This window comes from Leuciscus leuciscus (genome assembly GCF_965113295.1).
Source record: "Leuciscus leuciscus genome assembly, chromosome: 1".
NCBI lineage: Eukaryota > Metazoa > Chordata > Actinopteri > Cypriniformes > Leuciscidae > Leuciscus > Leuciscus leuciscus.
Window position 1 is genome coordinate 24,813,995 of NC_138725.1, and position 13,323 is coordinate 24,827,317.

Genomic DNA, 13,323 nt, shown 5'->3' on the forward strand with positions numbered 1-13,323 from the left:
TTGGTCTTTTATTTTCCGTGTTCACATTTATGAGGAAAAAACAATGTTACGTGACCGTTCTCCATTACGGTAATGAGTCCTCTGAGAGCGGCACTAAAAGACTTTAAAACTTACACAGAGACCTCAAACAGAAAGCACAAAGCCTTCCTAAACGAATTTCGTTTTGTATTAATTGTATCTTGATTTTAAAATGTTTCATTAACCAATTGCTTAATAGCCTAAATAAAAAGTAAATAGCAGAAAATAGATAATCACGACACAGAGGCGCCGGAGTGAACTGGATCATCCATGAACCGAAACTCAGCGTAAAAGGTAGCCTACTCGCCTCACAGACCTGAACAAAACTGAAATAGGCCTATATCTATTATCTACAGAAATATCTACTTTTAAACAGAACAATTCAAAACAAAATAAACCGATGTAGCCTAATCCGTATGAAATGTGCATTTCTCTCCGGCGTGTTCACTACTAAGAAGATCGCGAGTCAGTCAACTTCGTCTTTGCAGTCGACACAGAAAATACTTGTTTATTAATAAACAATTAAAATTGAGAGAGAGAGAGAGAATATAAGATTAGTTTGACTAATTTTGAGGACTTCTAATGATCTGTTAACAATTGTTTTTTTTTTTATGGCGTTTATCGCATTTTGGAAAAGAGCTCTTCAAGCACATTTAGATTTTTCATCCGCTACTAACGTTACCCGCCCACAAGGAGTTAATTAACATGTATACACAGATGTTTTATGGAAAACTATGTCATGAATATTTACCTTTAAGTCATGGAAAAGTCTTGGAAAAGTCATGGAAATTTAATGGTAAAAATGTGTACGAACCCTGTAAATATAATGGAATATGAATTTAAAACGCTCATACTTCAAATGTGAAAAAGTATAAATATAGCAATAACTATTTTCACTTTCACAAGTTGAAAAGCTAATTCCTGATATCTGTAAATGTATTTCAGCATGTTTAATTAGGTATTCCTGATATCTAGAAAAAGGTTTCAGATATAAATAAATTGAAGAGTAATTGTTACTATTGTTACAAACACTGATCACCATAATGGTAAGTTGTAAGTGGCCATGGCTGCATCACAAATCTTTCCACACCAGCTGTGATGGCACAAAATGTGCTCGCGGCACGGATGTACACAATACTAATAAATAAAACATCTCCAGTTAACTAGCAGGTCAATCCTTTCATTCGTTTGACAAATAAGAGGCATTCTAGCACTGAAAGAGCCGCGTTTCCAATACCCTTTAAATTGCGCAAATTGAAATTGTGAATTGAAAATACGCCCAATGGAAACACGTCAATTTCGCAAAAACTCCCATTTATCGCAAAAAAAGTTTTTACACTCGCATGAGGTGCTTTTCCAGGCAAATTTGAAAAAGAAATATTTCGCAAAACTGCAATGGAAACAGTTTTTGCGCATTTACAGGTCACCTGACGTAGATGACACGGTATGTTTGGACAGAATATGAGACAGAGTTCTTCATTAAATTCATATAAGACAAGATAGTTACAGGAATAATGGATCCTAAACCTCAAAGAAATGCCACAATCAAGACCTCGAAGCAGATATGAGGGAGAAACACCTGGAAACTCCTCATATGTGCTGCTCTCAAATATAAGGGTCTTCCTTACCATTAATGCTTGGAAAACACACACATACGTCTCCTTCCATTAATAATAATGGCCAGTGCAGAGGCTGAGATAAACATAAACCTACCAACGTCTGTTGCTATGATTTTTGGAATTACTTATTGGCGAGAGGAACAAACTAAGTTTTAGTCGCATAACATCGGTTAATGGAAACGGTGTCATTTCGCAATAGTTTTTTGTCGACATTTAGAAAAAAATCGCAAAAGTTTTGCACAAATCTTTAATGAAACGCACAGTCTTCACTCGAACATGCGCTTCAATCTATCGCCATTGCGGAGACTCTATTCGTTCCTGTAAAATATTAAAACAAACTGCACACAAACGTGTTGGTCCGTGCACTTTTTGATAGTTTGTTTTTCAATTTCAAATTAAATTAGCAGAAACGAGAAAACACGCCTTTATTCGTTTTTTTGTTTGTTTGTTTAAAAAAAAAAAAAAAAAAAAAAAGATGATTTCGGCTTGATTTTTAGTTTTTTGGTTCATGGGTAAAAAAAACAACAACAAAAAAACGGATAATTGACTTCAAAATTTGTTTTCCACAGGTGGGCGGCCATGAAACGCCCCTTTCAGCGGGTGTGAAACAAAGACCATTCAGTCAAGTGTAATGATAATTTTTCTTTTAGACAATACTTATATACTTATATGCTCAGTTGGGGATATTTTGGGGATATTAAATTTGATTTTATCAATCAATAAATTCCACTAGAAACAAACCTTGTTGTATTATTTTAATTTAATACTGTGAAGCTGCTTTGATACAATCTGTATTGTGAAAAGCGCTATACAAATATACTTGACTTGACTTGACTTATATTATATACTTATAACAATGCAGATTTGGACATTGCAAATACTGAAATGCAAATTGGCTTAGGGTGGGTACCGATGATGCTGACTTAAAATTTGACTGTAACTGTAATCATAGTGAGACAGCGAGAGGATTGACAGCACAATAGCGAGGCAAAAGCACACAATAACTTTTGTTAATAAATGTTTTATTTGTTTAATATAAGTGAATTTTTCTTTGTTTTATTGTTATTGTTGTTGTTTTCAATCAAATAATAGTGAACCACAAACTGGGCGTTCATTTTAAAGGGAAATTTCCAAATATATTTTATTTATTTGTTATAATGCAGGTGTCATCCGTCTTATAGTCCTAATCTGTTTTACAGTGCTCTGTGGGATGTGATTGTTTTCAAAACATGTCTGAATTAAAGTAAAAATTGATAAATTGACATCTTTTGAATGGAATGAAATAACATCAAATTTATAAAATAAGAAGAAAAGTATTATCTGAGGCGAGGCGAGCAGTTCACTGTATTTCTCATATTGACGAAACCAACATACACTTTTCTGTCTTCTCACTGAAATAAACATTTGGTGCAGCAGCAGCGAGCATGTGAGGAAGGTAAGTTGAGTTTATTCAGACCTGAGCGATTTTGTGTTAGTTTCTGTGATTTTTTTTCGATGTTTGGAGTGAGAACTGTTACTGAATGTCAAGTCAAGAGTCAAAGTTTGAGATCTGTGAGGGGAATTGATGGGAATCGACCTCAAGTGTTGCTGCTGTTGTTTTATTTATTCTCTTTTCACATCTTTGCCAGATCAAATTTGTTACTTTACATTGTTAAAACATACTGGAACAGACACTGATAAATACTTTACATTGATTGATTGAACTAATAATGAGACACATTTTACATATGTAGCCTACATAAATGTATCTGATAAATATACAGTTTGACAAGGGAAGCATTAACTTGCTTTTTTGATTTTAAGACATAAACTGTTATAAAGGTTTTTTGATCATTGTCAGTTTCTGTACGAAACCTGTAACATGTTTTATTTACATAACATTATTACAAGGAATGCATAACTATATGTGTAAATTATGGTGTTGTTATTTAACTGAGTGTCATTATTGTTTTTGTATTGTTGTTTTATACAGATAGTGGTTAAACATAAGATATAATTAATTTGAGGTATATCAACCGGGCAATCTTTGGTGTCTTATTAATCTATTAGCCTACTTGTTCCAGAGCAAATCAGTTTTGGTTAAGGGGAAAATTAGGTTTCATAACTTTATATTTAGGACATATTTCACTTAAATCCAGTATTTTAATGTGAGAATAACTAGCACTTTATGCAAAGGAGCACTTTTATTTTTTTAAAAAGGACATGCAATTACCACTATAACCAGTAGATGGCGGCAGAGGAGCACTTATTGGCTTATTAGCCATTTCTACTCCCTATATGGGAAAAAATAAGAAGTCATAAAGTCTCATGCAAAACTAAAACTGCACTTATTAATGCAAATTTTATGATTAAATGAACTTTATGATAAATTTGCCCCCAGCGCCATCAAATCAGCTGCTGGCGCTACCATCTGTAGAACTGAGTGGCACCAGTGCTACTGCTCTCAGATGTTAGCCTGGAGTCCTCTGCTGAAAATACTCTTTATTTTATGTCAAAAGTTCCCTTTTTTATCTCATTTAGTATGCCGAAGTTTTCAGATCTCCTGTAAATTTCCACTTAAAGCTCATTTCATTGGTGTCAACAGACTGAGGGTAATTGTTTGTGCTTTCAACTGTTTTTCTTTCCATTATTTATTTTTACAAGAATTGACTTTACATTATTTTTTATATTTTGTTGTCCATTAGTATAAAAACAAACTAAGTAACTGATATATATATATATATATATATATATATATATATATATATTATTTTTTTTGTCAGATCATCTCCTTCTACTGCATTTCAACATCAGTGAAGCTCCTCCCACAACAATCACATCATCATATCAGCTCCTCCCACATCAGTCACATCATGAGTGAAGCTCCTCCCACATCAATTATCCAATAAATGCTGGAATATTCCCATCAGCTACAAGTGAAGACGAGCATCAGAGCATCAGGAAGAGCTGAAATCTGTAAAGACTGAGTTTATTAAAGAGGACAGTGAGAACATGAGTGATCCAGAACCCTGCAGAATGAAACACACTGAAGATCCTGAAGAACAAAGAGGTTGGTGTTTATTCTTCATTCATTCATGATGCTGAAGAACATTCATGTTAAAAACATTCATGCACTTCATCACTTTTAGATAAACAGTTAAACTAAAAAATTAATACAAAATGTCATTGTTTGTCTGTTTTCAACAAATGATCAGTAAAGGGAGATTTGAGAAACTTTCATCTTGGTTGTCAACATCAGTTGAAACTAATTATTTTAGCTTTTTCATTTTACATTATTTTATATCTGCTTCTCAATTTTTTGAAACTGTTACCAACATTTTGGACATTTCTCAATATAGTTTACAACAATGTATTTTGTTATTTTTTTAACAATAAACTCGAAAACACCAAGCTGTATCATGAACAAAGAACAAGTAAATTAACTTTTCGAAATGTCCGATAGGGTTGTAAGGATAACTTAAATAAAACCTTGGGCCGAATGTATAAAGCCACTCAGAGTAAAATTTTTGTCTTAACTAGTGATGGCTGATGGGTACCGAAACTATTAAATGTGACCTGGGACTAAATTATTAAAGACTGCAGTTTCGATAAGCTCCGACATTACCGGTTCTGCTGTTGGTACTAGAGAAAATTTAAAAAAGACACTATTATATATTATTATATATCAATATTATTTATCATTGCTATATAGGCGTTATATTGCCTGCCGTTTCTATATATGATAAAATAAAATAATTTGTCTGTGATCCATTTTTGCTATTTTCAATCCAGAAGAGTGAGAGAGAGATCTCTCACGCGGAGTTACAGCGCGTACAACACGAAAGCCCTGCTTAATAAGTGACGATAGCCGAGATAACTAACATTCAAATGTCTGGTTACACTTTAAGCCTGTGATATTAATCTCCTTTTATTTTTTCGATTTCAATTGTGGTTTCCAAAGATTATAAAAAGAAGATAAAGAAGGTAAAACTGATTGTTGTAAAAATGCAGTCTGTTGCTAAATTGCGGGATGTGTTTAATAATAAAAAAAAAGCTCTTAAAGCACTGTAATACTTTTACTATAATACTTAGTTAAGGTATAAAGCAAAGATAGAAATATGTGAGCATCGATATACTGTTATTGAACACCTGACGATTGCGATTACACTTTATTTGTTTACTTCGGTTGGCCATATTACCTGAACAGTAATGTTAATAGACCTTCCTGAATTTAAACTGTATTTCTTTTGTATCTTTGTTTTATTGTATATTTATTGAATTTATTTGACCATTTGATTGTTCTTGTTTTTGTTCTTATTGTATCTGATCTTATAACAGAGGAACTACATTGTTTGGCGGAAGTATAATATTTGTACTAATATGGTTACATTTTGTTTTATTTTATGAAACATGAGAAAATATGAGCATTCAATTCTCTCACTTCCGCCAGTATGTGAGACAAAGATATAGAGACTCAAGAAGAAGTGTCAACATGTAGAAACAACAGGATATTTCTGAATGGTTAGTTGATGAATTTATGTAGCTTTTGTGTAGTTATCTTCAAGTCATTGATTAGCATATTCTGTCATGATAATCTATAAATCGCGTTTCTGGGGGCGGCATTTATGTAAATTTTAGTGCTTGTGATGTCACTAACCTGGAAGGAATGTTGTGTAGTCCCTACCAAAAAACGATTTTTTTAAAAGCAAATATCTCCCTTTGCTTTGAACTTTGCTGATGTTGTCATAATCATCCACCCCTTTAAAAATACAATTTGTCCAGTGGAGAAGATTGAGAAAAACTTCTATGAAATGTATTTTACAATATTTTATTTATTTTTTCAAAAACAAGGGGAGGATAGAGGCTAACACATGATTTTTATCAATGTAATGTGTCGGCACATCCATATTTCATATTTTCCTAATAGTTTGTACCGTTAAACATGGTATCACGTGGATGAATGATCATATCATATGCAAATGATAGCAGATGAGGATATGCATAGTAAAACTAGGCATTGTAAGCTCCATATTTTGGGGAGGAGATGCGTGCGCGCACTTTATTCCGCTGACTGGGATTTATAAAGGGAATCTTGCGCAGGTTCTGGCGTACGAACGGTTTTATAAGTCTGAATATTTTCTGGCATACGCCATTTTTGGTTTTCGGGAGCACGATCACTTTTAGTATGTGAAGGGATCTGCCAACAGACTGCGTGAAGATGGCATTTCCTTTGCAAGCGTGGTTTCTAAGGCAGCACAACAGAACAGGAAGCCACCTACCCTCCAGGAGATGACGGAAGCAGAAATGCTTGAGCTTGTGCGGAAGATCAGTATCAGCGACTGTTAGATGCAATGTCGTTAGAATTGCTTTTTAGAGCTTTGCTGCAATAAGTGTGTGGAAAATAGTTTTAAAGGCAGAACCTGGGTTCAACTGAACTCAAGACTATATAAGACGCAAACAAAGGAAGATTTAGTTGCTCTTCCTTGCCTAGACAATTTAGTACGCCAGCTGTTACTAGATGCAAGAAGCATGCCATCTTTAGCTATTTTTTACATCTGTTAGTTAGTACTCATTTGTAATCTGTAACAAGTATCCTTTTCATTTGATTATTTTTTAATAAAAGTTTGTTAAATTGTTTTTATAATCATCTGACTGGACCTTGGATTTTTGAGTACCGTTTTCTTCTGCCTGGACCAGGAAGTCCTTTGTGAAGGAGACGCACGTGGGGTGAGCATTCTTTTTGATAAAATAATTATTACCATGTATGTTGATTTGATCATATAGCCTAGCCAAAGAGGCAGCATGTAACAGGGTGATGTTATATTGCAAAAAGGTTTAAGGAGTACCTCGAAAGACAGACTTATAATACTTGTGATATATTTATTATTTTTATAGAATATTAACTTCTATAGACTGATCGTCTAACTCCTTAAGGGCACGACTAAAGGATAGGCTCTTTAGTTACCGCGAGATTATCTCTATAAACTCTGAGGATGGTTTTAGAATAATTGGGAACGGTATTAATCGTGAACCATTACAAGTAAGGATCCTACGCACAGTTTTATAAATGATACCCCAGGTCTGAATCGTATTCTAATCATGCATTATCTGTGGTCTTTTACCTTCCAGCTCTAGCAGAGAGAACAGTTTAGACATGATTCATATTATAAGAATACGATACATTTCTCACAGATTTCAATCCAGCCATCTTCTGAATTATGAGCATACTATCATACTGATATGAAACAAGAAACACTTTCAGTATGCCATGTAATAGTTATAACAACTGGTTGACTTCACATATATAGGTTGTAGACATGATATAGAATTATGCAGTGTGGTGGCAAACAAAATTATATCACTAAATAAGAGACACACATTTTCCACTAGTCTTTGATGTTTACTTTCTTGCAAGAAAAGGCCAGCAGTCGTACAGTCACACAGAGTGATTATAGAGTGTGACGGTGAAGGGAGGGCATCCTTCCTCTTTTATAGTCTTGACTTCCAGAATGTTATCTTTCTAGGTCAATGATGGTATTTAAACCATACGTGGAACATTCTTAGACTTGTTCATCATATTGTATCCTTGAGTGGAGGCACTCTTGTCACGACCAACACTGTTTAACCATTCCAATACCATATTAGAATAAGGATTGTGTTTGCACTTTTACTGTCATATGATGGTCACACACATCTTAAAGTCTGAATCTCAGTGGGTTTTAAGAGATTTCAACCATGTGGTAAGAGGGGTCTGGAGGCCTGTTTTATCTGTGGTGGGATCAAACAACCTCTGCTGTTATCATGGTCGGGCTCAAGCTGTGCCATCTCTTATCCAATCCGTCTTTTCCAAACTACCTAATATTGGCAATGTTTCTCCTTTAGCTAGGCTCATCTCTTTGAAGCTTGCATGGCCTTAAAATACTTAGCTAGGGGGTTCGTTAGTTAGCTCTGACTGACTGGAGCCCACTTCATTTATGGTCCTAGATTGTTGATTTAGGATCTGGAATGTGGAATTATGTTTCAACAAATTATTTAAAGATAATTTATTTAAGTATTAAGAATTCAAGTTCTTTTTCTCAATATAAGTTGTCACATGCAAAACAATTTAGTTCAATTAAGTAACAATTTATTGTTATTCTAATTTGTTTCCGAAATGTGATTCTTTGACCAAATTCTGTGATTAAATTCGTTCAAAATACTCAGTTACTCTGGCAACTTATGCTGGGAAACTAACCTAGTCCAAGGCAGGCTAACTGTCCGGCTATGTCTGAGTTGATGCTTAACCAGAATACCGTTAACACTGACTGACTGGGAATGTGATGATATTACAGCTGACTTTCTAGCATGCTGCCATTTTATTTCATGTAACCACTATCAGTCCAAAAATGAAATTAAATGCACTTTAACAATAAATGTAATAAATTCTAACATACAAAAATAGTAACAAATGTAAAGAAGTAAAGTTACATTTGTTTAGTTGGTGTGATTTTTAAATAAACTCACAGTCCCGCAGATTATGTGCATTGCACTTTGATTTTTTTTTGCCAGCGGAACATTTGAGTGACCCCGCCTGTGAAACCCCGGCTAAAGTCGCAGAATCGAATTATGAGTTAACGAGCGTCAAAATAGTCATAGCCATAAAAATGACAAAAATAGGCCACGTGTGTTTATTGCTGTAAATGATAGATTATACCAATGGTTTTGAGATGCAATACTTACATCTTCATTTATAACATGATAAATACTGAAATTAATGATTTTATTGACACTACGTTATACTTTTGCAAAAAAAAAAAAAAAAAAAAAAAAAAAAACGGACGTGGGCTTCCTAAACATTGATTTCAATCGTCTCTGGGTTTATTTCGCGCAACAACACTGTTGATTATTTTATCATTCGGTTCAGGAACTTCTTTTCTATGTCTTTTCTATTAGAAAGAGTAAAAACAGACTTTAATATCAATCCGCGAGCGGTAATCAGGTCAACACAATGAAAAAAAGGAGACGTAAGCCGGGTTTAGATGTCTGTGGTGATTTTTTTCTTGTAATTGGCAATATTTTAAGAACTGCTTATTTGTTTTGTAGCTCAGTATTCTGCCAGTAATATTAAACTTATTTTAAGGACGTTTTTGGCCTGCTACGTGTTATTTGCTGGATGGTAACGTTAATGCGTTAATGCAGTGGCGTAGCAAGTCAGTCCCGGGCCCATATGCAAAATAAATTTTACGGGCCCCCCCGCCCACAAGTACATCGAAGATATATAGGCTAGAGACGTTCATATATAGACGTTCACTGTAGTGTATCAAGAAAATACCATACTAAACAATACCATAAAAAACACACTCTACCCAACAATTTTTCACAACCAGAACGGAACAAAAACAAATCTAAAACAACCAAGGCACTGCCAATGTCAATAATAAACTAGGCCTACTGATCTTGGCACGGCGGCCCAAAATGTAAAAACATAAAACTACTCACTCATTTTAGTTGCATTCACCGGGCCTTTCTTTCGGCAAATTCATCCACGATGTCAACAGTAACAGGGACCTTCGACATCGTTGTCATTTACACTAGGTTTGCACAAAAAAACGGTCTATTTTGGGTACTTTTTGTGTCGCGACTATAACTTCTCCACCCTCCTTTTTCTCTTTAATGCCCCACTTTTATGTTTGTATTTGTCCATCCTTTAATGTTCAATTAGCTAGCCGATAGTAACCTCTCACTCTGTGTTTTCTTTTTTTAATTTGGCGCGGCGATGCAGTGTGCGTCATATAAAAAATGACAGCGTAGTTCTTCTACGTCAGCTGCGGGGTGCAAAAAAAAAAATGCACACCTTAAATGTCGGAGAAAGTAGACATTAGGGAGAAACAAGAAATTACTACAGATGACAAGCATACAAAAAATAATGAAATATTGTGGCCACGAATTTAAAATTAATTTCCTCGTTTTAATTAAAAGCTCCTCATGGGCGGGCCCCCTATTGGCCCGGGCCCATTTGCACGTGCATACCCTGCATGCCCTGACGCTACGCCACTGCGTTAATGCATTGTTTTGACATCTGACATGGCCATGGCTTCGCCGGCGACACCGATGTATGAGCAGGAACGGAAAATAGCTGATTGCTTAAACAGCTTGCTTGATATTAATCTCGGTGGAACTGCCCCAAATTATGATTTAACCGGTTTTGTGAGTGAGTAAATGATGACAGAATTGTAGTTTTTGGGTAAACTATGCCTTGAAATTGTATTTATTTATTTTTTACTCCAGATTTACTCAATGTTACACCGTGGGCCAGTAAGAGAATGAGAAATGTTATTTAATTGATATATTATTGAAAATGTTTTCACTGATATTACATTTTACTAATAAAGTTATACAAATCATTCCACTGAATTGACATGGTAATTGTTGCTATGATCAAGCTCTTGTGGCACCCCCATTCGTTTAAATGTTTCTATGCTTTTAGCTTTTTGGACATGCACATCATAGTAAATAGACCTGTTTTACAAAACTTTAAGAATTTTTCCACCGATGTCTCATATATCACTAAAAAGGGGAGAATCTCAGCTTTAATGTGTTATATGGCACATGTTCAGGATAACTATGGATCAAATGTGTTGCAGTTTTAACAAATAACCTATTTTTAAATTGGAATTTCTCAAAAATATGATTTTCTGAGTCCGAATTTTAGCAAATCTTTGACATGGCCTTACTCAGTCAATATTAAAGATATCAAGGTTATATTTTCACAGAATGTTCTTTACATTATGTAGGATGATTTTATGTAGAAAACATTTAATCACAAAAAAATGACTTTAGCTGGGTTTTAACAGGCAGGGTCACGGTTTGCCGCTCTGTACGAATTGAGTAACTGTCTTTAAAAAAAACCCTCAATGTGTTCATCACCTTCCCTGGCCACAGAGCGATTCATACCATTAAACAGGCTTTTATGGAATCGCTGGTAAGTTCAGATAATAACTATATAGAAAATGGACATATTTATTGACTGTTAATGTTAGACATTACAATGAAAGACAAAAGAATCATTCAAACATAATTTATTTAAGTATTAATAGTTCAAGTTCATTTTCTCAATATAATTTATCTTTTGTAGCCATTTGTAGCTTTCCCAAATGTTATCGGTGCTCTACACTGTGACTGCACCCACGCCAAATGACTCAAGGACAGGGTTAGGAACTGTGAGTTTGAACCCTGAAATACAAGACAAGGCTAGTGGCCAGTATTACCATTTTGGAGTAATAATTATGATATTTTTCATTTCCGCAAATCCATGTACAGGTACAGTCACACTTAGACGACATTGTCGGCTACTACTGTAGAACTGATTGTTCTGTACAATAAGCTGGGCACCAGTGCTCTGTTCAATACAAATGCAGTAACAATTCTCATCTTATATCTATGTAAGTCCAGTGTAGTGACCTACATTTTTAATTATTTAGATGATCTGTGATACAGATTGCATCATCATAAATGTAGAGGCAAAATGGCCTGGCTCAGTGCATGATTCCAGGATCTTCCGGGCCTCTTCTCTTTCTGGGACCACATGTGACCAAGTGAGTAGGCTATTAAGAAATTACAAAAAAGTGCCAAGAGCACTCAATTGAATAACTTATATTTATGTTCCTACAGAACCCAGAGAACATGAAGGGAATCTAGGGCTATAGATACTGACATACAATATAAAAAACTCAAGATAAGAAAGATGAAGCTGGAAATCCAACAGCAAGAGAATATCTATAAAACAATGACACATGACCTTTTTGTTTTTTGACAACATTTAATTGTATGTTTTAATAAAAATATAAAAGCAAATCCAAACCAAATAATTTACAAGCTTTAATCTTCATGAGGCGCAATGGCAAGGCATCCAACACCGGAGAGGCCGTCCTTGGTGAATCAGCGTCTGGCTGGACATTCCTTTACAGTCCTTTTTAAAGTCCATCAACTTTTTGACATCTTCAGAAATCCCCTCCTGGAAACCCCCTAGGACTTGGTTATAGGCTCATTACAGTGTGTTGCACATGGTTACAATGATTATTATTACAAGTGTTTTACAGTATATAACACTTTCTTAATAAATTGTTTAACAACAACTTACCTTTCATTCATGGTACCTTTAATTATAAAACCACTTTTTAATACAGTTACAATTGTGGTTTACTATGACCCATAAGTATTTCATATACCAAAAGGCATAATTAGAATAATTGCATATTTCACAACAATTTATATATATATATATATATATATATATATATATATATATATATATATATATATATATATATATATATATTGCGCTATAAAAACAATTTCACCAGATGATTTGAATGGCTCTATTTGAAAATAATTAATCATTCTAGAATAATTTGAGGAATTTTGTAGGGGAGTGAATCTGCATAGAATTTAATAAACAAATTACAAGCATAAAGATAAAATTGAAATAATGCATTGTTTTTCAGATAAATTTGACCATATTCAGAAAAATGTCAAATAAGTCTTCACTGTATAAATGAAATATAACTAATATAATTAATACAATTTATTTTGGTTAACGCTACAAAAGTCATTTTCTCTTTTGTTGATTGAACAACATTGGTGACACAGACTGCTGTGGGTACATTAGGCTGCTGTCCCTTTAAGACTCCAGATAATGCCTTTGAATACAGTTTTTATAGAATAGGAG

At 34.3% G+C, this 13,323-nt stretch overlaps 1 protein-coding gene across 4 annotated transcripts in view; it reads left to right on the forward strand.

The window, feature by feature from the left end:
* The first annotated feature begins 4,439 nt into the window (after positions 1-4,439).
* The window catches only part of LOC309500266 (uncharacterized protein), a 55,778-nt gene continuing 46,894 nt past the window's right edge, over positions 4,440-13,323 (forward strand). The window contains exons 1-2 of one of the 4 annotated variants that reach the window (XM_082171821.1): positions 6,808-7,343; positions 12,077-12,190. Coding sequence is in view for 2 of the 4 variants with exons in the window: in XM_082171825.1 (XP_082027951.1) it covers positions 4,629-4,686 (58 nt within the window). In the remaining 2 variants the exon portion in view is untranslated. Of the gene's footprint in view, positions 4,687-6,807; positions 7,344-12,076; positions 12,191-13,323 lie in introns of those variants that run through there. The other 3 variants (XM_082171825.1, XM_082171819.1, XM_082171820.1) reach the window with 3 other exon arrangements.